Source organism: Lobosporangium transversale (assembly GCF_002105155.1).
Source record: "Lobosporangium transversale strain NRRL 3116 chromosome Unknown BCR41scaffold_80, whole genome shotgun sequence".
NCBI lineage: Eukaryota > Fungi > Mortierellomycota > Mortierellomycetes > Mortierellales > Mortierellaceae > Lobosporangium > Lobosporangium transversale.
Window position 1 is genome coordinate 23,663 of NW_019029058.1, and position 25,463 is coordinate 49,125.

Sequence of the window (25,463 nt, forward strand, 5' to 3'; positions counted from 1 at the left end):
ATAAGTTACATGTCACACTTTTTTTTTGGCCACCAATATTAAAGATCGAGTCACGACGAATATAATTTTATCTTTTTATTCTACTTCATTCCAAAGAAAGTTGCAGCAAACAAAGATAAACCATGGATAACACACAGTCAGAAGCCATGAAAAAGGCACAGGAGTTAATCAAGCAGAAAGACGATATTGAAGCCGAGATCAGAAAGGCACAAGAGGAGCTTCAATCGGTAAAACCGAAACGGGGACATCACCTAGAGATTGTATATCCATCATCCAGATAACCAAGGCAATCAAATACTCACACGCTCACTTATGCTTTCTTTCTCTCTTTCTCTCTTTCTCTGTTTTTTTTTTTTTTTATTTTTCTTTAGCAAAAAGTGGGCATGAATGAAAAGTTGGTCGATAACAACGGTTTCCCGCGCTCGGATATTGATCTGGTGTTGGTCACAACAGCACGTTCTAACATCGTCAGTACGATAATCTATTTATTTCATTGATGTCAGCTTTTTATTTTTATTTTTTATTTTTTTGCAGCGTTGGAATCAAATATCTCTTTCTTTTTTTTTAATGATCCTAAACCGTCAAAAAAAAAAAAAAAAAATAATACACAGGGCTAAAGAACGACCACAAAGCTATTATGGACAAGATTGAAGAAGCTCTTCATGCTGTCCACGCAGAAGCTCTCGCTGAGAAGCAACGTTCGAGCAATATGGCTAATACACAGTCAGCATCAACATCTGTCGCTGACAAACGAACTGGAACAAAACAGGATAGCAACGAGGAGTCCTTGATTCCATTCGCGCGTGTGAATGCAGTAGCGCCAGATTCTCCTGCTAAAGATGCTGTAAGCTATCAGAAATATCTTTTTTTTTTTTTTTTTTTTTTTTGTAAAAAAAAATCATATTAATTTATTTTTATTCACTTATGGCACAGGGTCTCATGCAAGGTGATCGGATCGTGGCATTCGGAACTATCAATATCAAAACCTCTAACATCATGGCCTCATTAAGTGAGCATGTTCAGTCACGAGAAAATGTAAGGATAATGAATATTCTTCAACAAACACCAACGCTGTATTGTAAAATAATAGGGGACCCGATCACGACCAGTTTTGTATTAAAGATCTACGACCTCACTTCCTCCTTTCCCTCCACTGAATCTTTGTTCGTTCTCCATAGAAACCCATTATAGTCAGGGTACTTCGAGGAGTGTCCACTGAATTGCACTCACTGATTCTGGTGCCGAAGCAAGGCTGGGGTGGCCGCGGTCTTTTAGGGTAAGCTAATCACAATACCGAAGTCCCATAGTATCGAATCTAATCGATCTTGGCTGGCTAGAGTAGACTCTAACATTCTTGTACTTTATCCTGTACTTTGTGCTCGTCACTATAGATGTCACATTGTGCCCGCTTAACTTTGTCGAACCCACTCACTTCCTTCTCCTCGCACTGATACAGGTGATTAGTAGTCGATTTTAATTATCGGGAATGATTAGAAATAATAACTGTGACTACAATAAAAAGAGAGGAAGGCTATTTCACTACACGTTTTCGCTTGTTGGCGCGTGTCTTTCGCCAACTACCAAGTGTTGAATGCGCGGGTACGATACATACAATCCCCTGTCGGTCCATGAACTGACGTAATTGCTGTCGTGTACATTGGATATCAGACTCTTGGCATCCTTCCCATACTTGCTCGAGATCCAAAGGCTACAGAAAAAAAAAAAAAAAAAAAAAAAAAAAAAAAGAGAGCATAAACAGTTTACTTAATGAGAAAAGTTTTTGAGAAATCCAAATCGAAACAAACACAATCGTACCTTGTATGTAAGAAATAATTTCCGGAAGTGAGCTGTTTTGTTCAAGAATTCAAAAATTTGATGCTCCAAAAGGGAGCCTGTGGTAGGTTCCAGATCAGCTTTTGGAAGGCCAGTGTTCCTGGAGTTATTCTTCAGAGGTTCATCCTCTTCATCAACTTCTGTGCCTTCATCGCCAACATCATTTCTACGAGGAGGCAAATTTGTCACCACCGAAACAGTAGTATTGCGAACACTGCTGTTGTCAATATCTGCGCTAGCAGCTGCTTCCACATCAACATCTTTGTGGAAGTATTGATCCACAACATAGTCTTGACTACTGTCCATGTTTGTATCCGGCGATCGTTGAGTATTTGGGATACTAGAGACGCTCATAGATGGAGGCAAGATTGGGGATGGATAATCTCGACTGTTATCTAAATGTTGGTGCTGATAACTACCACTTGGCTCCAAATCATTGGCAACTCTATTATCCAAGTCAATTCGATCACATTCCAGCCCTATCGCTTCCTCCCTTTCCATTTCCGTGTCCTCGAATTCATCCTCATTAAGACTAGGGTTAGGATTTATATTCTGCCAGATGCTCGTCAACTGGTCGATCAACAGTCTTTTGCTTGCAGTCTTGAGCCCGAATGTTGTCGCTGCCAGTCGCAGTCTTGCTATAGACATATTTTTGTAATCCGGCATCCGCTTCTGGGCTTTGATATTAGCCACAGCTCTGGCAGACTGCTTAGCTAGTGCTTCGGCACGTAAAACGGCTGCAGTCTTTTTACGTTTCGGTGTCTTGGAGGCCGCTGGCGCTGTAATTGCTGGGACATTTGCTACGAATGGATCGACCATGGAGTTGGGTATAGGCGCTCTCGGACGACCTCTGGTCCTATGAGGTGTGCGTAAGCCTCTATTGTTTGTAGCCATTATTTCTTTACCGGGATGCAGTGGCGGAGAAGCCCTGTTTTGTGAAGTTTGCATATTGTTTTCCATATCCATTGCATCGTCACTATCTTTGTCATTATCATGACTTGTGCCCGTGTTCTTTATATTTACTGCGGCTGCGGTCTTCAAAAGCGGCAGACCGTACAGAACGTTCCTCGTAAGTCGATTCTCAACATTTTGTTGATCCTGCTGCGAGAGAGACATCGGTAATCTACTTCTGATCTTGGACGCGCTACTTGGGCGTCTAGGCACCTTTAGAGCAAGTTCTTCTTCATTACCATTGTTATTTCCATTGCTGTCTCTATCTTGCGTCCTGGGTTTTCGCTTAGGTGTAGTGGCTCCGCTCCAGTGGTATCGTGCACCGTCTTTGTCGACCCCCTCATTCTCGTCATTCCGTTGTTTAGACATATGCGGCTCAGCCCATAACAAATCAGATCCAGATTTCCTCGATGGCGGAGATGTTCTTAAAAACGTAGTATCCAGGAACCCAAGTTCAGCGAAATCCAATGGCGGGGGTATATCGCTTGACGAGGATGCTCTACGAGAGGGTGTTGGATGTTTATTTGTCATAGTAAAGTTCTTCTCTGGTGAGAATATCAATTCAAGATCAAGCGGCTGAGTGACTGCAGCCGCAGGAGATTGCGTTATATCAATGCAGGACGATTTAGAACTGACGTTTGATAGTGAGTGCACCAAAATTTGTTCATTTTGCGCCTCTCCCTTATTATTACCTTGCAGACAAATTCTTTTGTCCACAGGTTGGTCATTCTGTATACTATCGTGCATGTCACCCTCTTCTCCTAGGCCAGCGTCACACCGGCTAATGTCTGCTACGTGATAGGTGTCTTGATTGGGCAAAGAGTCACAGTCTGGTAATGAACGATGGTTATCAACTAGTGATGAGGAGATGGAGCCCAGCGGTCTGGAGTACCGCAGGAGAGGAGATGAGGGCAATGAGCAGGTGTCATATTGAATCTGTTCTGCTTCAGTGTCTAGTCCCCTATCTTCCTCATCTTCGATACTGAACGATTCCGGTAGTTCTACTGTGTTCAAGCCAGCAGCAACTGGATGTCTCTTTATGGAATCTAAGATCTTTTTACGATTGACAGAGGATGAACGTTTACAATACAGGTTTGTGGCATTGCAATCATGAGTATTTAGGTACACGCCTTCTAGAGTAATACATATATCTAAGTTGTAAAAGCCAATTCAACCTTTTCGTAAGCAACAAGTTTAGCTTGTTGTATTTGTTGACACATGGTTTCAAGATGATCAACGATCTCGTGTCGCAAAGCTTCCGAGAATGGCTCCTGACTAAGCTTTCTCTGATTCCTGTATGAGATCCTATTCATTCTGGAAGCTGACCACAATGGTGAAGGGAACTTTGATCACAAATAATAAAAATAAAAAATGTCGATACGTCAGGGCTCAACGCATCAACGCAGAGCAAATTTGACGATACAACCTAGTAAGATATTTTCTTTTTCTTTTTCTTTTTCCTTCTTTCTTTTTTTTTATTGATGATGGATCGGACTATGTTACCTTGTCGTCTGTTTGCCCTGGATGGGAGCCGGAGCTTTTACAAATAACTTCAGGATTGTCTGCAATTGATGAATGAGTCCCGGATATGGAAGAATTACTGTGTGAATCGTTGCTGCGCTGTAGAAACCGCCTCATAAACCGAGATATATATTTCTCTCGATCAAAGTTCGATTTGGATCCAAGGGCAATGTTTTGTTTATTTTCAGACTCTCCATGCTGGCTCACATTACATTGCTCCGCGGCAAGTAGATCAAAATGCTCCACAGTATGGGTATCCTTGAGATGTGATAAATTCCAAAGCGAATCCGGTGGTGAGGAAATCATGTCGGATCTTGATGATTGAGATAAACTGAGCGCCTCGGTTACTTTCGTCGCCTCGGTAAAGCGGGATGGTCTCCACGGTGGAGTTTTGAGTTGATTGTTTTCTCCGCTAATGTACCCATGGTTAGTCGCATGATCTGATTGAGCTATGCCTTCCGCTTGATGGTCGCCACTTTCTTCATTTTCTGGGAACAATAGTGCATGGACATTCATTTGAATCAAATGCTGGACTTCAGCAAATGGAAGAACGGTTGTCTCTAGCTTATCGCGTGTTGTCTGCCTTCGGCGCTTGCCCCCATTCCGTATTCCATCTTCAGCAACCAAAGGTGACATAGACCATATGTTGTTTGTAATTGATGGGTCCAAGAGCGACTCTGCATTTGATCCGTAAGCGATCTCGGATCCATAGGACCGCATGGACATGGATAAAGCCAACGCCATTTGAAGGCTATCATCTTGCTGATCATGTTCCATTTGTTGTACCTTTGACATTTTGACTGGCTTTGATAGCGTTGGCGTATGTACTGTAGTGATTATGGCATCTGAATTGAAATCCGCATCTGCAGTATCAGCGAGAGATACGACTTGCACCTTGGACGTAGTTAAGCCCCTCCTTTTCCTCGATGAAGCCGTTTTAGCAGACGCTTCTGTGTCTGCCTCTGATTCCTCATCATTTTCTTCAGTAGACTCCGACCTCACATCCAAGCCTAAGATCAGGGATCGCTCATAGTTCTCTTTTAAGATTCTGATCTGATATATCAGACTTGCTGCTGTCCGCTTATGCGCCCGAGCACAGCGCTTCATATGATCCACTTTCTGTCGTGCCTTAGGTTGCCCTATTGAACGCCCATTTGCCTTAGCCTTGCCTTTCGATGGCCAGTCCTGCTTACAAACTGGACATTTTTTGACTCGTGCTAAATAATCGACTTCTGAACCCGCGATATCACCTTGATTCAGTGTTCTCTTCTGGGGTAAGGCCGAGGCCATGTCGGGGGACCGTAATACTTGCCGTTCAATGTCCTTGTCATCGATGCAATTGTTGATATGGTATTCGATACGAGCACGATCCAGGTGGGCCAGAAGTTTGCCACATATCATACATTCCAAGGTTTCCTCAGCACTCTGAGCAGAATCATAAGAGCACTCTATCAACTGAGTGTCAATTGAAGAACCTGCTGATCTTTGGTCGGGTTGTGTATCGTTGTTATAGGTTGACTCGAATGTGCTAAGCAGTGGACTTTTATGTTCTTGATTAGGTAGAATTGAAGGTATATTGATAATAGGGCTGATAGGGGTTTCTTCAGGGTCTGCTAAAAATGGGTTGGGGGAGTTTCGGGATGATTGTTGTGCATGCATTGTATATCCACTAGGATCATCTGAGACTATTGCATATTGATTGGCATGATCCGTGCTCGTTGGTGAATAGCACTGTGAGTCTGGGGCATACTCTTGGAGATCAGAGAGCTCGGGCCCAATGTCACTCCCTTGTGAACTGCTAACAGATTCTTGTGTGAGTTTTGATGAACTAGGTCGCCAAGGACTTTTAGACGGCGCTGGAGAAGCATTTTGGAGACCACTGATTTGTGTAGTGATCAGGTTTAGCTCGGAATATGTTGTTCCTGGTATAATTGGTGGCGCTGCCACACAATCGGGCATTTCTTGATCTGATTCTCCCCCTGAATCTGAATCAAGCACAATGACGCCTTCTGCCGAGGCGTTCTGCGTATTACTTGATGTTTGAGTGGGAGTGGAGATGGTAATGGCAGTAACAGTGGTTGTGGTAGTGGTAGCATGAATGTTGTTCGCTTGGTCATTTGAGCTGGATTGATTAATGTCAACTGGTTGTTCAATTATACCCTGTGTCGTTACTGATGCTTTTTTGGATGTGGGTCGCTTTAAAGATAGGGGTAAACGTCGAGATTTGATTCCTGTATGGTTTGCACACATGATGGTATGCGCAAGCTGGTCTAAAGAGTAAAGGAAAAGAAATGTTGACAACTTTTAAAACGATGGACTAACTGTCAAATGGTCATTTCCCAACCATCTCTCAAAAGACGGTTCAGACTTTACAAAATGGGGGTCTCAAGCGTCTTTATTAAAAGAAAGTTAATAAGCATGTCAAAAAAAAAAAGAAGAGGCAACATCTTCGTCGTTATTTGCCACCAAAACAGTGGTGATCGTGACTACCAGGCACCTTCCCTATTTGGTATTCAAAACAGCATTTACTACGGATAGAAGCACACATGTAACCACACGTAAATGAACTTTCCTTTTGTTTGCTTCATTCCTTCCAATTCCAATTGCCAATTGTCATGCTTTTTTCCATTCCAAGCATGGCTACTGGCTGTGTTGTTCGACATGGCACCCTTGTTATTCATAACAGTGTTCTTCAGCTCAATACAACTATGGCTCATGGGTCTCGTTCAGGCATAGGCAGAATCATGTCAACTTTGTCGCAACACCAGGCTAGATACTTGAATACTACTGTTGGACCTGCAACTCCGTGTGGTATTGCGAAGCGAAAGGCGACCTTGTTTACTGATAGTTTTCTCTACAAAGCCAATACGTGTTCTTCGTCATTATCTACATCGACCGGCCAATATCAAGTGTCCGCCTTGTCATCCAAGTTATCCTTTCAAAGAACTAAGCTTTTCCATAGTCTACCTACTCGAAAAAGCCCTAGAAGCAATCAAACGGTTAAAGTGCAGAAGATTCGTGGCATGGCTAGCAGCACTTCACTTCAGCGCTTTAGTGAGAACTTTTCAATTAGTCCATCAAATCCTCTTGTTTATTCGATTACAGCACTCAACGTTGGAGTATTTGCTTTGTGGCAGTATGCGGAAGGGAAAGCGAAGCAGTTCGGAGAAACATCGCTGTATTTTTTCCTACTTAGAAACTTTACGGCTTCCGCGCGGAATCTGCGAGAAGGCAGGTTTTGGACACTGCTGACAAATGCGTTTAGTCATAAAGAATGGTACCATATTCTTTTGAATACCATGGTGCTCTTTTCCTTTGGAGACCCTGTAAGTGCAACATCCGTTAGCTATGCTTTTAAGTCGGAAGCGTTTGATCATTCCCACCTTTGTATGTGATATTTTTTACTCATCTTGATATGTACATTTAAATACGCTGTCTTCATAAGGTCTTGCGGATGCTTGGAACACGAATGTTCTTAACGGTATACCTTGGATCTGCGATTTCAGGATCGTTGGGGAGCCTTGCGTATAGTGGGTATCTTGCACCATACTTGCGCAAGGCTCAGAATAAAGCTTTGGCTGGCCAATATCAGTTCTCGATGGGTGCTTCAGGTGCACTCATGGGCATCACAACAGCATATGCATGTGTGCATCCTTTCTCCCAATATTCACTATTCTTTGTAATCAATATGCCAGCCGCAGTACTGATTGGTAAGATAGTAAAAAACCTCATTGCAGAAGAGTTTTATATCAGCGAAGTGTTTTAGTAACTAGTACAGGGCAATCTTACGTCTCCTCTTTATAGGACTCTTTGGAGCCTATGAACTATATAACGTCTTAACTGTGAATGTATGTTTTTCCGATATAGTTGATCTTCCCCATCGTGCCTTAATGTAATGCGAAACACTTTGTATAGTTGCATTTTACTGACATGATGGATTTGGTTTCTTTTCAATCGCATTTGGTAGACTGGTCGTTTTGATTCTGCAGGCCATTTGGGTGGAGGGCTTTTTGGCGCTGCGTACTATCTTGTGAAGCTTCGCCCATTGATCCGCCGCATGGGCCGCCGATGATGGATGGCATCAATAAGATTTCTTTAGAATATGTCTTCTACTCATCAACAAATCATGTTAGTTAAAGACATCATTTGTAGATCGTGTCTTATTACCCATTTCAACGCCAGTATGATGATTAAAAAGAAAGTAAAAAGTAAAAAAAAAAAAGGTGCAAATAAAGCCAAAAGCCTTTAAAGCATTCTTTTCTAAGTTATAGAAGGACGATGTTGCATATTCACATCTAACAGTTTAGATTGTTCCCATAGCTTGATCTTTCTAGAGCAGCAAAGACTCTTTCTTTGTATTCAGTGACAGACGATGTGGCTCTCTTGACATAAAGACTGGATGTGACAATATCCTTCACATTTTATAATGTTATTTGCTCGAGATCATGCAACACTAGGGCTGGTTACTTTAAGACAAATGTAATTATGCAATGCTTTAATTCTATTGAATGTTCTTCCTCTTCTTGACCGTCTTCTTCTCCTTAAGTTTGCCCATACTCTCCCAAATGTCCTCGTCGTCCTCATCACCCTCTTCGCCTTTAATATCCTTGCTCTTCTTGGTACTCCTGTTATAATTATCCTCCTCCTCTTCTGATGGCTCTGCAGGGGTAAACTCTCCAACAACTACGGCAGTCATGCGTTGTTTTAGATATACTTTATGCAGCAGTTTTCTAGTCTTGCTTAAATCGTGTACACGCAAGCAGCGATCCATAGCAACGCTCACCAAATGTGAAACATCGGATTCACCCCCGAATGGTACAAACGTTGCCAATGCTGTAGCAACTCCTGTAAAACCTGTTCATGGAAGTAAAAAAAAAATAACCGCGTTGTTAAAAGGCTATAGATAGGACCATAACCCTTTTTTTTTTTAAAAGAAAAAAGAATTGCTAAAAGTGATGATATCTCCTTCCTTACCCTTGAATTGTCCAAGGATTTCGCCATTGACTGTATTCACAGAATAGACATTTGCTTCTGTATCAGAAAAGACAATCTCATTCGCATTCGGACCATTGGCCATGGCAACTACAGGCATCGATCCAATTTCCACATCGACAACGGGTCGTCTAGCTCCACTCTTAGTATCATAAACACGGATTTGGTGATACCTGGTTCCGACAGCAATGCGTGATATATTAATCGGGCTCAAGAACTGAAAGTCTGTGTTCCAGATAGGGACACGGAGATCGAGATGATCATTCTTGACATTCTTGGCCTTGAATAGCTGGCCATTGGCAAGGGTTTCTTTGGATTTGTAGCGAGTCTCTGACGGCGCATCCTTTTTGGAACCTTTTCCTGATGATATTGACGACCCATTTATTTGTTTGGTCTTCTTTTCCTTCGAAGCGGGTGTAGAGTTTTCAGATGAGTCATTGGACAGCTCATTTAGATCCCATAAAGTGAGTTCCTGCTCCTTTCCTGCTGTAGCTACAACGTGGTGTTCTTTAGGGTGGACTCTCATCCTGCAGATGTCTTTGCCTATACTAAAAGTCCGTTGCTGTGAGACATTGTGGATTGATTGGACTGTGAGTACTCCAGTATTAGTGCATGTGATGATATGTCTAAAGTAGAGATCAGAGCAAAAAAAAATCAGTAAAAGAAAATTTGATCGTATAAATGTGTCTGAAAATAAAAAAAGGGGAAGGGAAATAGGCTCAAATGACATTACAAAGAGTATTACTCTGTATTAGCGAATAAGCCTACAAAGATGGTATCGACTTTGTCCTGCTTCTCTAAAGGTAGTTTGAATTCATAGACCGAGGAACCATTGTTCAAAGGATCGACCAATTGAACAAGGCCATTCTTGCGAGCAACAGCCAGATATTTCTTGCCATGGTCCCAGCAAAGGAGCTGAATCGCTTTCTCTCTATCAGGAGAGCCCCAGGTTATGATTGTAGGGATGGGTTTTGGGGGAGCTTCAGGGGTGGGTTGGTTCCTTTTGACTCGCTTGACCTTTACTACTTGTGGTTCAGTGATAGTAATGACTAATTTGAAGAAGCCAAATTAATAAAGAAAACAATAAGAAGTATCAAGTGGAAAAAATAGGGAAAGGATAGGAGCGAGGGCATACCCTTGATAAGACCCTGTTCGTCACCGGTGTAAAAACGCTGGGATGACATTATGTTTGAGCAGGTGGAGTTATAGAAACAAACATTCCATTCAGACAAAAAAAAAGAAAAAAAAAAAATAACAACAAACCATGGTGATTGTGACTCTTTTTTTTTTTTTTTTTTTTCCTTTCCTTGCTGACGTCTCTTTTTTTTTTTTTTTTTTTTTTTTTTCTTTCTTATTCTTATTCTCTCCATCGCTCTTTTTGACAGACGACTACAAGAGCATTGTCGTTTGTACATACAACTCTTTCACCCTTCACTTTGCTTCTTTGTCTCTATTCCACAACACATACATTTTATTCAAAAACAAAAAACAAAAAAACTAAAAAAAAAGAGAAAAAAGATATACACACGGACACAGACAGTCAAACAATTTTTATCACGCGTTTTTCATTTTTCATTTTTCATTTTTTGTTCTTTCTCCATCTCTCCTTCTTTCTCCTTCTTTTCTTTCTATTCCCTTCTGCCTGACATATTCGCAAATCTATTTTGTTTTATCTTTCTTTATTGTCGCCAGAAGCCTTTCCGTTACTGCTCCTCAACTCTCATTAGTGAATTATCTGCAAAATGAAGATCAAAAAGACTCCTGTCAAGAAGTTGGCTGTGCCGGTAAGCAGCCTTCATTATAGTCCCTATTATCCCTATCATCACCATCATTCCAAGAGCCATCATTTCCTCTTTCTTCGTGACTTTTTAATTGGAGCGCCGCAGTCCTTCTAACATCGATGTTTTGTGTGTGAGAAATATGTTTCTGTTTTTTATACTCAGCTCCTGTTACATCTATGCTAGTCGTGGTAGTAATGGTAGCTGCGGTAAAGTGGTGATCATGTTGCTGATATTGGTGATGTTAAAAGTAAAGCCTGAGATGTAAATCTCACAATGAAGCTCGGGAAGAGAGGATATGGTGGCAAAATACTTGTGGTATTCTCCAATTTTTTCTCTTCCTCCGCAAAAAAAAAAGTATCCACCACGCATTAAATGACTCAAAAACTAATAGTGACGACAACATGCGGTCACTCTAGAGTCTTTATTCAACTGTAGCAGTGCTTGACAAACAGGATTCTATCCCGTAGTAGAGTCTGAAGAGAAAAAATAGTCATAATTGTAGCAGAAAAAAAGAACTGGGAGTTGCGATTGAATTCCTTCTTCAGTTGATCAATCTCTGATCATTCATACCATGGACGCATGACTATGCATGACACAATGTGCAAGTTCTTATTACTGAGTTTACAACATTAACAAAAAAAAAAAAAGAAAAAAAAAAAAGCAGAGAGACCGATGTTAATACGGAGCAACCACAACGTGAGGCTTTATGTGGAGTCTTTTTTTTTTTACTCACGCGCCGTAGATTTTTTTGAAAGAACACAATGTGTGACAATAGCTTAGTAAACACAGGATCTAATACAAAGAACATTTATGGTCCATTTCTTCCTTCCTATATAGCCACTTCCAATCCGAAACTTAATCAAGACACTTAAAGAGTGTCCTGAAGCAGAAATTGCAAATCATATTGAGGCAACGCCAGAATGGACATGGCCGCGAGGAGATCTGTTCCATTGGGTAGGCGTGCTCAACCGCTTCGACGAAATTCTCGAAACGCTTTGTAAACGCTATGACATGAAGAAGCCACAGTCAAAGGTGATGACGCCTGGGGACTGGCGTCTAACTATCGCCATGCTCACATTTTCACGGCTCTTGCTTGAGAACTGTACTAACCGGAATCTCTATGCTTCTTATGAGGTAAGAAAAATATATGTCTATATGTCTGTGTATTTATATATTTTGTATCCTTCTAGAATGATTCAGCAATATCTGATTTGATGCATAACTTCTTATTGTCAGCAACTCAACGATTTACTTAATGCTCGTGATCTGGATATTCTGGAGTCGTGTCTTCGTCTTCTACTTCGACCTGCTCAGCGTCACAGCGCTCAGCGTTCAGCACGCTCAATATTCACGGTGTCACAGGATAAACTATTGGCTCTTGCACATTCCTGGGGTAGCAAAGAATACGGTCTGGACATGCAGCAACTTGCAGATGACAAAGCCGAAATCCCAGAACGAATGCGAACACTCAGTTTTCAGTTCTATAGAACAATAACTCCCAATAAACAACCCAATTCAGACGCAGCCTCGACAACCTCATCAGGGTCTAGCACCATCGTTCCAACAGCATCGTCATCAACCACACCTTCCGTCTCTGCATCATCTTCCTCGCCCACAAAACAGAGGCGACCTTCTAATTCTGCTGTATCTTCGACTGTACATCCCCCATCCAACGCTTCCTCTAATGCTACCTCATCCACAAACGAAGGCATGGTCGTGATCCAAGTCTCCGATCTCAGTCAAATGGGCTCCTCAGACTATGGAATTCTTCAGCACCTGGTAGACGAGTATAAAGTTCCTGAAGAACACCATTTTCAACTTCTCAGCCGTATCAGGATAGCTACAGGAATCACTGATCCAAAGCATCGCAAGCAACTTTTGCTGATCCGAATCTTGGCCATTGCTGTCATGTCTCATGTCCTTCCTGAAAATGTTGCTCTTGAAAAATTCTTCGCTTTCGAACCTGAGATCATCCAGAGCTTAACTGATCTCATTCATCCGGATCATAATGTGCCTTTTGTGAGTTACTATTATGCAAATTGAGGCACTCAGATTCAGTGATGATAGATGGCTTTCCCTTCTACAGCACCTTGAGCTTGTTACTAATTTTATAATATCTCTTCATCTATTTACTTTTCATCCACTCTTTATTCTCTTCAATTATCATAATTACAATCACATAGAATCTGCAAACTGTCGCGCTTTTTGCAATAGACGGATTAGCACATTTGAGAAGCAAGCAGCTGGAAGTGCTGGCTGCAGTGAATGCTTCTGCGAGCCACGGCGTTCTTTTGTATGCATTGCGCAAGATTGTCACCAATATCGATGCCCCAAATGGTAAATATTTGTTGTAATATTCTATTTCTAAGAGCTTGTTTACACTCTGATGAATACTTACTTTTTTTTTCTTCTTCTTCAATAGTACCCTATTCACAGGAATATTTGGATGCAATGTTCGCGTTCATTTCATTCATCATTGGTTCACAAATGGGAGGGAATATGGTTATATCAGCTGGCATTGTCCCCGTCATTCTACAGATGCTTTCAAACAAGCAACCCACACAGCTAAAAGTATGACTGGTATTGGACTTGGATACGTCTGCGGACTGTGGGTACTTAGTACTAATGCTTTTTAATTATAACCTATACTTGTATCAAATTAGAATGTCACTAAGGGCGTTACCATCTTGGATAGCCTTATTTATGGTTTTAGTACCGCTTTTACGTCATTTTGCTCAGCCGGTGGACTGAACAGCTTAGTCGCGAGAATCAAGGATGAGGTAGACTATTCATTGAAGCTAGTCAAAGAAGCTGAGGTGTCTCAAATGATAGGTGTTACTTCTACGTCTGTCTCCAGTGATAAAGATCAGGTTAAAGGTAAAAAAGAAAGTCTTGCTTCCTGTCTTATCATTTTTCTTTATGAGACTCAACGTTGAATGGAGCCTAATCGTTATTGTTTTGGAATATTACTCCAGATGAAGACGCCTCCCCTATTCCTTTTGAAAGGACTGCATTGCTTAAGGCCATGTTTAAATTTGTTATCCACATGATGCAAAGTCCTGGCACTCAAGAAGGATTGCGGAATCTTATCGACACTTCACTACCAGCCACACTCAAGGACATCATGGAGAACCCAAATGCTCTAGGAAATTCTGTCTACGCTCATGGTAAGTTTCCTTCCTCACAGAATAACTGTATCTTTGATTAATCTGTGCGACTAATCATTATGTATATTTAATTAAATTAGCAATCAACACTATGACATCCTTTATCCACAATGAGCCAACATCTCTTGTCATTTTGCAGGAGGCCAAGATACCCCAAACGCTTCTTGCGAGTCTTTCCAAAGAAATCCCCCCATCCAATGACGTTGCAGTTAACCTTCCAGGAGCATTTGGCGCTATCTGTCTCAACCCTGCTGGATTGGAAATGTTCAACAAAGAGTTCTCTATCAAAAAGTTCTTTGACATCTTTACTTCCATCCCACATGTACAAGCGTTTCAAGATAATGATGTTGCATCCAATCTGGGAGTCTCCATGGATGAATTGATTCGGCACCAGCCTTCGCTAAAAGCTAACGTGATGTCTGAAATTGTTGCTATGTTGAAGCAGGTTCTCACGATGTGTGGATCTGAAGAGGTGGTTGAAAATGATATTGTATTTTGTACTCTACAAAAGACCCGAGCTAAAGGTGCCCCACCTCTGGGCCATGTTTCAGAAGAAGATGGCGCAAAAGACGATCGAAAGGATAGTCTTGTTGCACAGTTGATCGAGGCATCTGCAAGAGTGAGTGAAATTTTTCATTAATGTTTAATTTCTCGGACCTTTCTATCTAAGTCTAATACTTTGGCTAACATTGTATAAATCTAGTTTTGTGAGAGCTTTTTCGCCAACACTTCAAGTGCCAAAGACTTTTTGAAGTCTGATGGGGTGGATATTCTCATGCGATTTTACACTCTTCCGACATTGCCATACGATTTGGCCAATACTCCCGCCTTCTTTACTTTGTCGCATCTTCTTAAGCTTCTCAGTGAGACGAACCCTGGCACAGCCATTTCAGCTGTGTTGAAAGAAGTGAACAAGATGTTACTCAAAGTACAACCATTACTTCAATCCAACAATCCAACATCGGAATTGATTCAGTATATTGACATTTCAGGTAAGCATCTTTTTTATTTTTTATTTTTTATTTTTTATTTTTTATTTTACCCAATATGGAATCTTACTTTTATAACCATAACCTATTAGAATCAAGCGAAGATGTAATTTCAAAAGGGAATGATATACTTCGAAACTTGACAAGCTTGCACGCACTGAGTGGGCTTATATCAGATATGTTTTGTGCCTCTGCGTTTTCTCATGGTCGAAATTCCGCATCTGTCTTGGCTGCATTCGTGGATGCACAAGGTGACAAGGCACTTGCGGGTCTTGGTCAGCTCCACAGGTAAGAATTATAAATTGCACACTTAGCCCAATCCTCATCAATTCTCTATCCATCATCATTAATGTAAATTATGTCTTTTTTACGTTCGTAGGACATGTGTTTGGGAAAGCATCACAATGAGACGCATTTTACAGAACAATTGGAATGACCCTAATCCAAAAGCAAAAAAAATTTATAACCCTGCGTCAGTTCCGGGCACTGTGGATGATAACACCAATGATTCTGTGAGCGAAGATAAGGAAATGACAGCAGTGAACCCCAATGTGGATACATACACGCCTAGTGCGATCAACACAAAATACTTCAAATTCTTGCTCACTCAGATCCCTCACTATCTCACACCAATGTATCAAGGTATAACCAAACAGTTTTTTCCATATATGGAAGAGTGATCTTGCGTGTACTTTGAATTCAACAATATTTACTGACAGTACAATCTATTTCGATTCATTCGTCCCTAGGCATGGTCAAGATGTTGTTTAACCGGCGTGATGTCGAGGCATCTCAGCGTGCTCACTCTTTTCAGATTGCGGATTCTCTGTCAAGGGTCTTGCAAGGCCATGTGTCATGGAAGTTGTTAGGTGTGTTAATGGATGTATAAATGGGAATCATGCTGCTAATCAAAAACTCGGTTAGTACGCAATATTTACCCCCCCTTTTTTATATATATATATATCAAACTATTAGATTCAAGTGCTTCAGCCCAAGACAAATATACGTACCTTAATACGATGTTAAAATTGTTACCATTCCTATTTCTGGATGATCGCAGTCCTGCCACACTTCAAACTATTATGGTTGTCTCGTTTGTCAGGACAGGAGGTTTGGAGCTATTGTTTTCATGGCTGGATACATTTTGGGCAGAAACTATTGCGATCCATTCCTCATCTACGGTAGCCGAGAAAGAGCAAAAGGACTTATTGGTCAAACTGTATGGATCTATCGAAATCATTCTAAGCGTGATTCAAATGTTCACATCCTACAAACTTCTACTCGAATCATCACACACATCACCATTAACATCCAAAGATGATAAGAACAGGAAAGAAGACTTTTTTGAGCCGCATGAATTCTTGGTTGACCTTCGGTTGGCAGTTTTGCCTCGCATTAGAAGCCTTTGGATGGATAAACAATTAGATCACTGTCCTGCAGTTATCACTCGCCATGTCATCCAAATTATCACCAACATATTAAAGGCCGCTGGTGAAACCAAGCCCCCTGCTCCATCAACCCCACAAGCAGTTATAGGTACACCTTCGTCTGTGTTTGGTGCTCGGCCCCTCGTACCCGATGCTGCCAGTGTGGCTACACTATTGGACATGGGCTTCCCACGATCTGCTGCGGAGCAAGCACTGGTTCGATCTGGAAATCAGCTCGAGCGAGCCACAGAATATTTGCTTACGCATCAGGAAGTCGTAGCGGCTGCAATCTATGAGCAGGAGCGTGAAGAGGCTGCAGCTCGCGCTGCAGCTATTGCGGCAGCCAACGCCGCCGGCTCAACTGAAGCTGCTGCAACGGAACCCGCCGCAGGATCTTCCACTGAGAACAATGCTACAACCACGTCCGGAACTCAGGAAGGAGAAACCTCTGCCATTGCTGGAAATCAAACGCAGGGGAATGAAGGCGCGAGTGATGAAGACGATGAAGAGGAAGATAACGACGATAGTGAAGATGATGATGACGACGAAGATGATGATGAAGAGGAAATGCTGCGACAGGCGCTCGCAATGTCTCAGGCGCTGGATGCGCCCACGCCCAATGCTGACTCTGCTGATGTCTCTTCTGTTCAAGAATTGACTAACGAGGGTGCTTCTACTTCTAGAGAAGTCCAATCTTCCTCTACCTCCAGCAATCAGCAGGATCATGATGGGACAAGTGGACGGGCTGAAGAGAATGCGAATAACAGGGCAACTGAAGAAGCAAAAAAGGAGGATGAGTACAAGGCCGCGCTGGCACGCCATCAAAGACACAAGGAGGAACTGTCAAAGGGCCGTGACGAGATAAAACCTCTTCTCATTACCCGATCTCTAGAATTGATTGACGCTTGTGAAGACATTATCTTTTACGTCAGGGATTTGTTCATTCTCTTGTCTAAGGAAAAGGACAGTAAGCTGCTGGATGAACTTGTCAAGGATCTTGAAAAAGTCAGCAATTTCAACAATCAGACCAACAGCACTGAAAAAGTATTCGGTGGCCGTCTGCGACTGTTGGCTTTGCTTTTTGGCGACATTTCAATTCAGTCCAAGATGAGCGAATACGGTCCTACACTTGCGCCTTTATTAATGACAACCTTAACAGATTACATCAAACTTCAGGGTTCTCAAAAGGGCAATACGTGGCTATCCCCGCTGTTACTTATGATTGAAAGTCTCTTGTCGATGTCAGACGAGATCAAAGCTGTTCCAGATGACACAACGGCAGAAGCAAAGCTCAAAGCTACACATGATAAGGACATGAAGCACGATATCATCTCTAGCTCTGACATGGAGAATCTACTCAGCTACTCTATCATTCTTCTCAATCAAGAAGATCTTACAAAGGATACTACACTTGCGGTTTTCCGTATACTTGTGCGCCTTACTCGACACCACGCGCTGGCCCTGAAGTTTTTGAAGTCTAATGGTCTGGAGCTGATTTTCTCGACCCTGAGGCCTGAAAGGATTGGTATTCAAGGACAACAAAGCTTTATTGTCATGATCATGCGTCATATTATCGAGGACACAGTTACTTTGCAGGCGACGATGGAGAAGGAGATTGTACGGTGGTTTGCGCAACCTACTCGCGCAAGAACTGCGGATATTCAAAGCTATCTTCGCTATAACAATTTCTTAGGACTACGCGACCTAGATGCTTTTATCGCAGGGACGTTGAATGTCTGCAAAGTCTCAAAGCATGATCCTGCTTTTAGAGCGCTTCAGTTGACACTCTCTAAACCTTCAACGCCATCGAAATCTGGAGATACTGAAAAGGTGCAAGGCGATGATATCAAGGGAAAGGGCAAGGAGAAGGATAAAGATTTGGAAACGGCAGAGCAGACGGTTGCTGAGTCATCTGCCTTAGCTTCAGAACAAACATCTACCACAACCACTACTGCGGCGGATGTTGCTGAGGCTTCCAAAAAATATTCGTCTGAAATATCAGAGACTGTTATTCACTTCTTGGTTTCAGAACTCCTCGACAGTCGTACAACATCGTCTTCTGCTAACCCCCAACCCTCATCCGTCAACGCGCCTATTTCTGGGACTCAGCCATCCAAGACTATTATTGCATCTCCACCTTTGGCTACAGCTCTATCAACTCATTCTGATAAGGATTCGAAACCAGCTGAGGATACTCCGCATGACATCGACTTTGTGCACAGATGCTTTGTCCTGCAATGCTTGAATGAGCTCCTGATGTCATATCCTTCATGCAAGGTTGATTTAATGAACTACTCGCGTCGAAAAGGTGTAAAGGACTCTGGCAGCGTTGCTAGCAAGCCAAGAGCCAACTGGTTAGGTTACATTTTGAATGACCTCATTCCATATAGAGGTACAGTAGCTCAATCAAGTGACATGGAACTTCGTAAGCATTCGATTGAGTCGAACTTTGCATGTGCGGTATTAGTCGCCATGTGTTCCAACAATGACGATGATGAAGAGGAAAAGAAACCATTCAGTGACTTGGTGCAAGTCCGTCGGTTTGTAGTTGATGGTATCATTCGGTCTTTTAAGGATGCAATTGCATCATCTGATCCTATTGAAATCAAGTATGGCAAATTCCTGTCATTGTCCGAGCTGAGTTATAAAATTTTGGGCGCGTCCTCTTCCTCCATTGTCAACGCAAAACCCAGCGAAGATATGTCGATCAACATTGTCAAGGTGATGCTAGAGAAAAACTTTATTATGACGCTCACCAATGTTTTGGCAGATATCGATCTCAATTACCCCCATGCCAAGGTCCTTGTCAATGCCGTTCTCAAGCCTCTGGAGCACTTGACCAAGCTTTCTCTCAAGATGAGTAGATCAACCGAGCCAGGATCATCCAAAGTCCATCGGCAGTCTACACCGTTATCTGTTACTGGAAGCGGGGGCGGTTCTGCAGACGAGGCCGACACGCCAGATTTATACAGAAATTCGTCGCTCGGAATGTTTGATGGAGCCAACATAGAATCTGAAGAGGAGGATGAATCTGGTGACTCTGTTGGCGAAGATGATATATTTGAAGGTGAAGAATATGAAGAAGAGACGGCTAGTGATGCTAGTGACTTGAGTGAGGAAGATTTCAGCGATGATGACGACGAAGATGAAGACCTCGAGGAATCCGTTGAACGTAACCCATTCCATCATCACAGTCACGGGATCTCGGATGACGATGAAGATAATGATGACGAAGATATGGATGGTGACGAGGATGACCTTGATGAAGAGATGGAGGCTGAACTCCATGAGGCTCTCGATCGTGAGGATGATGAGGATGATGAAGAAATGATGGAGTGGGATGCTGAATCAAGGCCCATCATTCTCCGTGAGGATGATATTGCGGAGACCATTGAGGACGATGATGACGCTCAAATTACAGATCCTGAATACTTTGAAGAACAGGACCGGGCCCATCGTCACCATACTCATACTCACAACCCTTTCCTTCATCCAGCAGACGAGGAAGGTATGGATGAGGATGATGATGATGAGGACGATGATGATGAGAATGTAGATGAGGATGATGAGGGTGATGAAGACGATCTCGACGAGGAGGCTGATGACATTGTTCTGCTTGACGACGCTGAGGGCTTCGACCCGGTTCGAGGACCAGGTCGTGGAGGACCTTGGGAAATGACCAGTACCTTTGTGATCAACGATCAAGAAGGTTTCCTTAATGGCGCGCAAGTCATTGATCTACGTGGCCGTCGTCCGAGAAGCACTGCCCGTCGCTTGGATGACCGGGGATTCTTCTGGAACGATTCGGTAGTCGACCAAGGACGATTCTCATATATCGAGGACGATGATTTCCCTCTTCTTGGGGCGCCTGCCCGAAATCCCTTCCTTCAAGTCAATGACGATGTGATCACTCACCCTTTATTAGCCCAGCCTCGCGCTACGCCATCGAATCCTATTTCGGATGGCCATCGTCGTGGCGGTTCACGGAATGTCGGACTTACAGATTTACAGGCGTTTGGTGAGCTGTTGAGTGGAAACCCAAGCCAGATTATCGGCACATTGATGAATGGAGGTGCCATTCGTGCGAACCATGGCGCATTCCGTGTTGAGGTCAACCATGGTGGTGCAGCCATTGTGGCGCCTATCGATCGAAGTCTCGCGCATGGCCACCATTCTGGAAGTAGCTTAATCCCAACCAGCTCCTCAGCAGACGCTAGCGGTAACAAGGTTGATATGTTTAGCATTGTTCATGATTTTGTTCCTTTCTCAACCTCGCAAAGATGGTCTCAAGAGTGTCGCATGATGTATGGAGCAACCGCACAGGAAAAGGCTACAAGACTAGTTAACCACATCGTGAACGCTTTGATCCCAGCAGCTAAGGAAGAGCATCGTCTCAAACTTGAACGCGATGCCAAAGAACTAGAGCAGCGACGTAAGGCTGAAGCAGAACGCAAGCGGATCGCAGAGGAGAAACGCAAGGCAGAAGAAGAAGCAGCGCGTATTAAAGCAGAGGAGGCTGAAAAGGCACGGCTCGCGGAAGCTGCAGCGGCGGAGCGTGAAGCAGCCCGTCGTGCGGAGGAGGCTGCAGCTAGAGCAGCACGTGGAGAGACAGAAGGTCCTGAGGCTACACCTTCATCAGCAGAGACATCTTCAATGGAAGTGGAAGGTACTTCGTCTGCAACGGCTGTTCAACCTCAACCTGAGTCTGAGTCTGCAGCTCCAGCTCGTCGGACGGCGTTGATCGATGGTGAGATGGTGGACATTACTGACAGCGAGATCGACCCAGAATTTTTGGAGGCGTTGCCTGATGAACTGCGTCGAGAAGTGTACAACGACTATCTTCAGTCGCGCCGTCCCGCCGTACCGGCCGTTCAACCACAGCAACAACAATCGTCTTCGACTGGCACCCAAGCCATTAACTCGGTGTTTATGGATGCGCTCCCACAGCATTTGCGAACTGAGCTAGAAGAGATCATGAGCGGACAAGATGCAACAAGAGGTAGTACATCGACATCAGGACCTTTGATGGATGCGTTCAATGAGTACACGCTCTCTCGGCTTGTTCCCCGCCTTCGACAACTCTATCAAGAAGGTGCCAGTCGACCTAATGTACCGCCCAGTCTTTTGGCAGAAACAACTGCGTTCTTAGACCAAATTCCTCGAAGCTATCCTGGATTGCGAGAAGCACACGATCTTCTTGTGGGCGCTGCATCGGGATCGTCTTCTACGGCTGCTACTAAGAAGGCTGCTGTGCCACGTGATGCTATCCAGCTTGTTGACAAGGCATCACTAGCTACACTTGTTCGACTGATGTTCCTGCCTCAGCCTGTTGGAAAAAATATTTTGAACAAACTCTTAGTCAATCTGTGCGAAAATAGTAAAACACGAACCGAATTGTTATCACTTTTACTCTCGATCTTACAGGATGGAGGTACTGATTTGGCGGCCGTGGATAAGAGCTTTGCGCAGATGTCGCTTCGAGGGAAGGCCATTGTTAAAGCTCACCAACATCAAAAGGGCAAGGGTGCGGCGGCTCTATCGACACCAGCGCTCACAGCGACAGACAATGTACCTAACCTTGTAGCTCGTCGATGCTTCGAATCGCTTTCCTATATTGTCTCGTATAACTCGCAAGCAGTGCTATTTTTCCTTACGGAACAGGAGCATCATATTGCCTTGAAGCGCACGCCTTCCAAGAAGGGTAAAGGCAAAGAAAGAGCCATCAGCTCCAAGTATCCGATTGTGCTTCTGTTGGACCTTCTGGAACGGCCCATTTTTATTGAGAACGCTGCTCTGATGGAACAGTTAATGATGTTGCTCTCCCTCATTTGTCGTCCGTTGGCAACGTTAGCAAAGGAAGAAGATGAAGAGAAGGATAAAAAGGAAGAGAAGAAGGAGAAAGCAAGAGCTGAGGAAGGTGCTTCCATATCTGCCTCAACTAACACAGTAGCCACATTGACGGGCTCGTCGGCTGCCACGGGACCAGATACAACAGGGGCTTCAAATGAGACGAGTGTTGCTGCACCTGCCGAAAACCCGACATCAGTATCCACCGTAGATGAAAGATCAAATGCTATAGCAGCCACTGCAACTGAAAGTGATAGTAAGTCAGATACCAAAGCCGAGGCCAAGACAGCCGACAATGAGCCACCAACATTGAAGCCTCCCGTGATTCCCGATCACTGTCAGCAATTGATCGTCCGGGTACTCACTGCAGGAGAGTGCTCTAGTAAGACATTCCAATTCACACTATCCGTAATCCAAAATCTTTCAGTGCTACAGGGCGCACGGGACGTGATCACAACTGAGTTAATCCGAGTTGCGCGGGAACTAGGAGGTGGCATTCTAGAGAACTTGGATACACTCTCTGAGACATTATCAAATGCAATGAGTGGCGTAGATGTTCAAGGAGTAGCCCTCGAGAAGTTCACACCCGCGTCATCGAAGCAAGCCAAGTTGCTGCGTGTTCTTAAAACAATCGACTACATGTATTCTAAAAAGCAAGGCCCTAATCCCACCCCAGCGACAACACAAGTCAACATTGAACTTGCGCCTACTCTGGATCCCGAGGAGGCCGATGCAGTCATGCCCAGGTCAATGCGTGATGTTGGTCATGGACCTATGAAGTTGAGCAAGGATGAGGAGAAAGTTTCGGAAATCTATGATAGTCTTTCGTTCAACACTCTATGGACCAAAGTCGGAGATACACTCGAGCTGATTCGTGAGAGAAACGACATGATCCATGTAGCGACAGTTCTTTTGCCACTGATTGAGTCGTTCATGGTTGTCTGCAAGTATGTGGGACTTCGACCCTCGACATTAGAAATGGAGGAAGCAGAATGCAAGGCGACATCCACATCAACTGAGGAATTGTTCTTACAGTTTACTGAGAAACATAGCAAGATCCTTAATATCATGGTTCGCAATAACCCCTCATTAATGTCCGGCTCATTCTCGCTGCTGGTGCACAATCCTAAGATGTTGGAGTTTGACAACAAGCGTAATTACTTTACACAACAACTCCACAAGCGGAGCCCCACTCGGGAGCATTATGGTACATTACAAATGAATGTTCGTCGTGAGATGGTCTTTGTAGATTCATTCTCGCAGTTGCAGTCTAGGACGGGTGAAGAGATCAAATACAGCAAGCTGAATGTGCATTTCCATGGTGAGGAAGGCGTCGACGCCGGTGGTGTAACCCGAGAATGGTTCCAAGTGTTGGCTAGACAGATGTTCAATCCAGATTATGCGCTATTCAAGACATCAGCTGCAGACAAATTGACATATCAGCCCAATCGAGCGTCATATGTCAATCCTGATCACTTGTTGTTTTTCAAGTTTATTGGACGAGTTATTGGCAAGGCTATCTATGATGGACGTCTCTTGGACGCTTATTTTACAAGATCTTTCTATAAGCACATCCTAGGACGGCCTGTTGACTATCGTGATGTGGAGGCTGTTGACCCTGAGTACTATAAGTCGCTAGTGTGGATGCTTGAGAATGATATTACAGATATTGTGGAAGAAACTTTCTCGGTGGAGACGGACGATTTTGGCAACAAGAAGATTGTAGATTTGAAGCCTAATGGACGGAACATTCCTGTGACTGAGGAGAACAAGCATGAATATGTGAAGTATATCACAGAGCAGAAGTTGACACTAGCAATTAAGGATCAGATTCACTCTTTCTTGCAAGGATTCCATGAGATTATCCCAGCACATCTGATTAGCATTTTCAACGAGCAGGAGCTGGAACTTTTGATTTCAGGTTTGCCAGATATTGATGTGGATGAATGGAAGAACAACACGGAATATCAGAACTACACACAAGCCTCGCCCCAGATCCAGAACTTCTGGAGAGCCGTTCGATCATTTGATCAGACAGAGCGAGCCAAGCTGCTGCAGTTTGTGACAGGAACGTCCAAGGTCCCACTTGGTGGATTCTCCCAGCTTCAGGGTATCTCTGGTGTTCAAAAATTCCAGATTCACAAGGACTTTTCGTCAACGAAGCGTTTGCCTTCCGCACATACATGGTAATACAAACTAACTTTACCGATCTATATGCGACAATGGCATTTTTTTTTTTATGCAGAGTCCTGAGCGCTTGACTAACTTTTGCCCTTTTGTTTTTATTCTTATTATTTTGTCATTTTCACTACCAGCTTCAATCAATTGGATCTGCCAGAGTATGAAACCTATGAGGAATTGCGACAGCAGTTGTTGACAGCTATCTCAGAGTGTAGCACGGGATTCGCATTCGCATAAGGCTTGATTTCTATAAAGAAGGAAAAAAAAAAAAAAAAAAAAAAAAAAAAAAGATGTAATTCTAATGAAAGTAATCAAATACTCCAAAATAAATATTCATTTTATTTGCAAGTCTTGGTCCTTTTGGCTTTATTTTACAGATGCAAGCAAGCGCTTTCCCTGTGCATGGATACTTTTTTTCTATAAGGCTTTGCAATGTAGCTAGAGTGATCAAAGCTTCTGTTTACACTCTTGCTCTTTGCGAAATGTAACTTTTTGCCTTTGCATCAATCTTAACATTGTCGAATAAAGAGCATCCATGCCTAGTATTTTTGTCTTTGGATTTGGAAAAGTAAAAGCACTGTTACGGTCACTGCTTTTTGTGGCTGCAGTTATTGCAGAAGAAAGCAATCCCTCTTCTTGCATCATCCTGCTGATAATCGTTAGGTGGGGATGAAATCGAAGGGTTATAGTTGGGTTCTACAGTGTGGTAGGGAAAGGTCTAAAGAATAAGAATCTCACTGAATCTCTGATGGTTTGTTGCTCCCTGGCGCTTGT

At 43.2% G+C, this 25,463-nt stretch overlaps 5 protein-coding genes across 5 annotated transcripts; 3 read left to right on the forward strand and 2 right to left on the reverse strand.

Annotated features, from left to right (window-relative positions):
• Nucleotides 1–83: 83 nt before the first annotated feature.
• Nucleotides 84–1,532, forward strand: BCR41DRAFT_365025 (prosome, macropain 26S subunit non-ATPase 9). The gene is made up of 6 exons (XM_022026104.1): nucleotides 84–227; nucleotides 372–471; nucleotides 612–844; nucleotides 934–1,035; nucleotides 1,179–1,276; nucleotides 1,392–1,532. The coding sequence occupies exons 1-6, from the start codon at nucleotides 123–125 to the stop codon at nucleotides 1,411–1,413; spliced, it is 660 nt and encodes a 219-aa protein (XP_021875435.1). The 5' UTR covers nucleotides 84–122; the 3' UTR covers nucleotides 1,414–1,532.
• Nucleotides 1,362–6,703, reverse strand: BCR41DRAFT_239446 (hypothetical protein). The gene is made up of 4 exons (XM_022020118.1): nucleotides 4,288–6,703; nucleotides 3,960–4,127; nucleotides 1,816–3,837; nucleotides 1,362–1,708 (listed from the first exon to the last, which is right to left on the reverse strand). Exons 1-4 carry the CDS (start codon nucleotides 6,553–6,555, stop codon nucleotides 1,532–1,534), a joined length of 4,635 nt encoding a protein of 1,544 aa, XP_021875436.1. The 5' UTR covers nucleotides 6,556–6,703; the 3' UTR covers nucleotides 1,362–1,531.
• A 152-nt stretch (nucleotides 6,704–6,855) lies between these two features.
• BCR41DRAFT_343320 (hypothetical protein) lies at nucleotides 6,856–8,515 on the forward strand. The gene is made up of 4 exons (XM_022022328.1): nucleotides 6,856–7,631; nucleotides 7,751–8,015; nucleotides 8,110–8,153; nucleotides 8,273–8,515. Exons 1-4 carry the CDS (start codon nucleotides 6,921–6,923, stop codon nucleotides 8,375–8,377), a joined length of 1,125 nt encoding a protein of 374 aa, XP_021875437.1. The 5' UTR covers nucleotides 6,856–6,920; the 3' UTR covers nucleotides 8,378–8,515.
• A 277-nt stretch (nucleotides 8,516–8,792) lies between these two features.
• On the reverse strand, nucleotides 8,793–10,514 carry BCR41DRAFT_365028 (WD40-repeat-containing domain protein). The gene is made up of 4 exons (XM_022026105.1): nucleotides 10,433–10,514; nucleotides 10,043–10,346; nucleotides 9,280–9,923; nucleotides 8,793–9,159 (listed from the first exon to the last, which is right to left on the reverse strand). The coding sequence occupies exons 1-4, from the start codon at nucleotides 10,479–10,481 to the stop codon at nucleotides 8,807–8,809; spliced, it is 1,350 nt and encodes a 449-aa protein (XP_021875438.1). The 5' UTR covers nucleotides 10,482–10,514; the 3' UTR covers nucleotides 8,793–8,806.
• Nucleotides 10,515–10,667: 153 nt separating this feature from the next.
• Nucleotides 10,668–24,947, forward strand: BCR41DRAFT_426816 (hypothetical protein). Its single transcript, XM_022030781.1, has 14 exons — nucleotides 10,668–11,081; nucleotides 11,916–12,212; nucleotides 12,315–13,097; nucleotides 13,262–13,415; nucleotides 13,501–13,649; nucleotides 13,742–13,955; nucleotides 14,054–14,245; nucleotides 14,326–14,864; nucleotides 14,949–15,237; nucleotides 15,327–15,522; nucleotides 15,614–15,876; nucleotides 15,984–16,103; nucleotides 16,210–24,694; nucleotides 24,824–24,947. The coding sequence occupies exons 1-14, from the start codon at nucleotides 11,040–11,042 to the stop codon at nucleotides 24,924–24,926; spliced, it is 11,826 nt and encodes a 3,941-aa protein (XP_021875439.1). The 5' UTR covers nucleotides 10,668–11,039; the 3' UTR covers nucleotides 24,927–24,947.
• The last annotated feature ends 516 nt before the right edge of the window (nucleotides 24,948–25,463 follow it).

Excerpts from the sequence above, each read along its gene's own strand:
- BCR41DRAFT_365025 (XM_022026104.1), top strand. The coding sequence starts at position 123 with ATGGATAACACACAGTCAGAAGCCATGAAAAAGGCACAGGAGTTAATC. Across the intron at positions 472-611 it reads AGCACGTTCTAACATCGTCA|GGCTAAAGAACGACCACAAA; the intron begins GTACGATAATCT and ends AATAATACACAG. Across the intron at positions 1,036-1,178 it reads ATGTTCAGTCACGAGAAAAT|AAACCCATTATAGTCAGGGT; the intron begins GTAAGGATAATG and ends CGTTCTCCATAG.
- BCR41DRAFT_239446 (XM_022020118.1), bottom strand. The coding sequence starts at position 6,555 with ATGTGTGCAAACCATACAGGAATCAAATCTCGACGTTTACCCCTATCT. Across the intron at positions 3,838-3,959 it reads AACTTGTTGCTTACGAAAAG|ATCTTAGATTCCATAAAGAG; the intron begins GTTGAATTGGCT and ends AATCGTAAAAAG. Across the intron at positions 1,709-1,815 it reads AATTATTTCTTACATACAAG|CCTTTGGATCTCGAGCAAGT; the intron begins GTACGATTGTGT and ends TTTTTTCTGTAG.
- BCR41DRAFT_343320 (XM_022022328.1), top strand. The coding sequence starts at position 6,921 with ATGCTTTTTTCCATTCCAAGCATGGCTACTGGCTGTGTTGTTCGACAT. Across the intron at positions 8,016-8,109 it reads GCCAGCCGCAGTACTGATTG|GACTCTTTGGAGCCTATGAA; the intron begins GTAAGATAGTAA and ends TCCTCTTTATAG. Across the intron at positions 8,154-8,272 it reads ATAACGTCTTAACTGTGAAT|ACTGGTCGTTTTGATTCTGC; the intron begins GTATGTTTTTCC and ends CGCATTTGGTAG.
- BCR41DRAFT_365028 (XM_022026105.1), bottom strand. The coding sequence starts at position 10,481 with ATGTCATCCCAGCGTTTTTACACCGGTGACGAACAGGGTCTTATCAAG. Across the intron at positions 10,347-10,432 it reads CGAACAGGGTCTTATCAAGG|TCATTACTATCACTGAACCA; the intron begins GTATGCCCTCGC and ends TCTTCAAATTAG. Across the intron at positions 9,924-10,042 it reads GGCTTATTCGCTAATACAGA|ACATATCATCACATGCACTA; the intron begins GTAATACTCTTT and ends TCTCTACTTTAG.
- BCR41DRAFT_426816 (XM_022030781.1), top strand. The coding sequence starts at position 11,040 with ATGAAGATCAAAAAGACTCCTGTCAAGAAGTTGGCTGTGCCG. Across the intron at positions 13,416-13,500 it reads CAATATCGATGCCCCAAATG|TACCCTATTCACAGGAATAT; the intron begins GTAAATATTTGT and ends CTTCTTCAATAG. Across the intron at positions 13,956-14,053 it reads TGATAAAGATCAGGTTAAAG|ATGAAGACGCCTCCCCTATT; the intron begins GTAAAAAAGAAA and ends ATATTACTCCAG.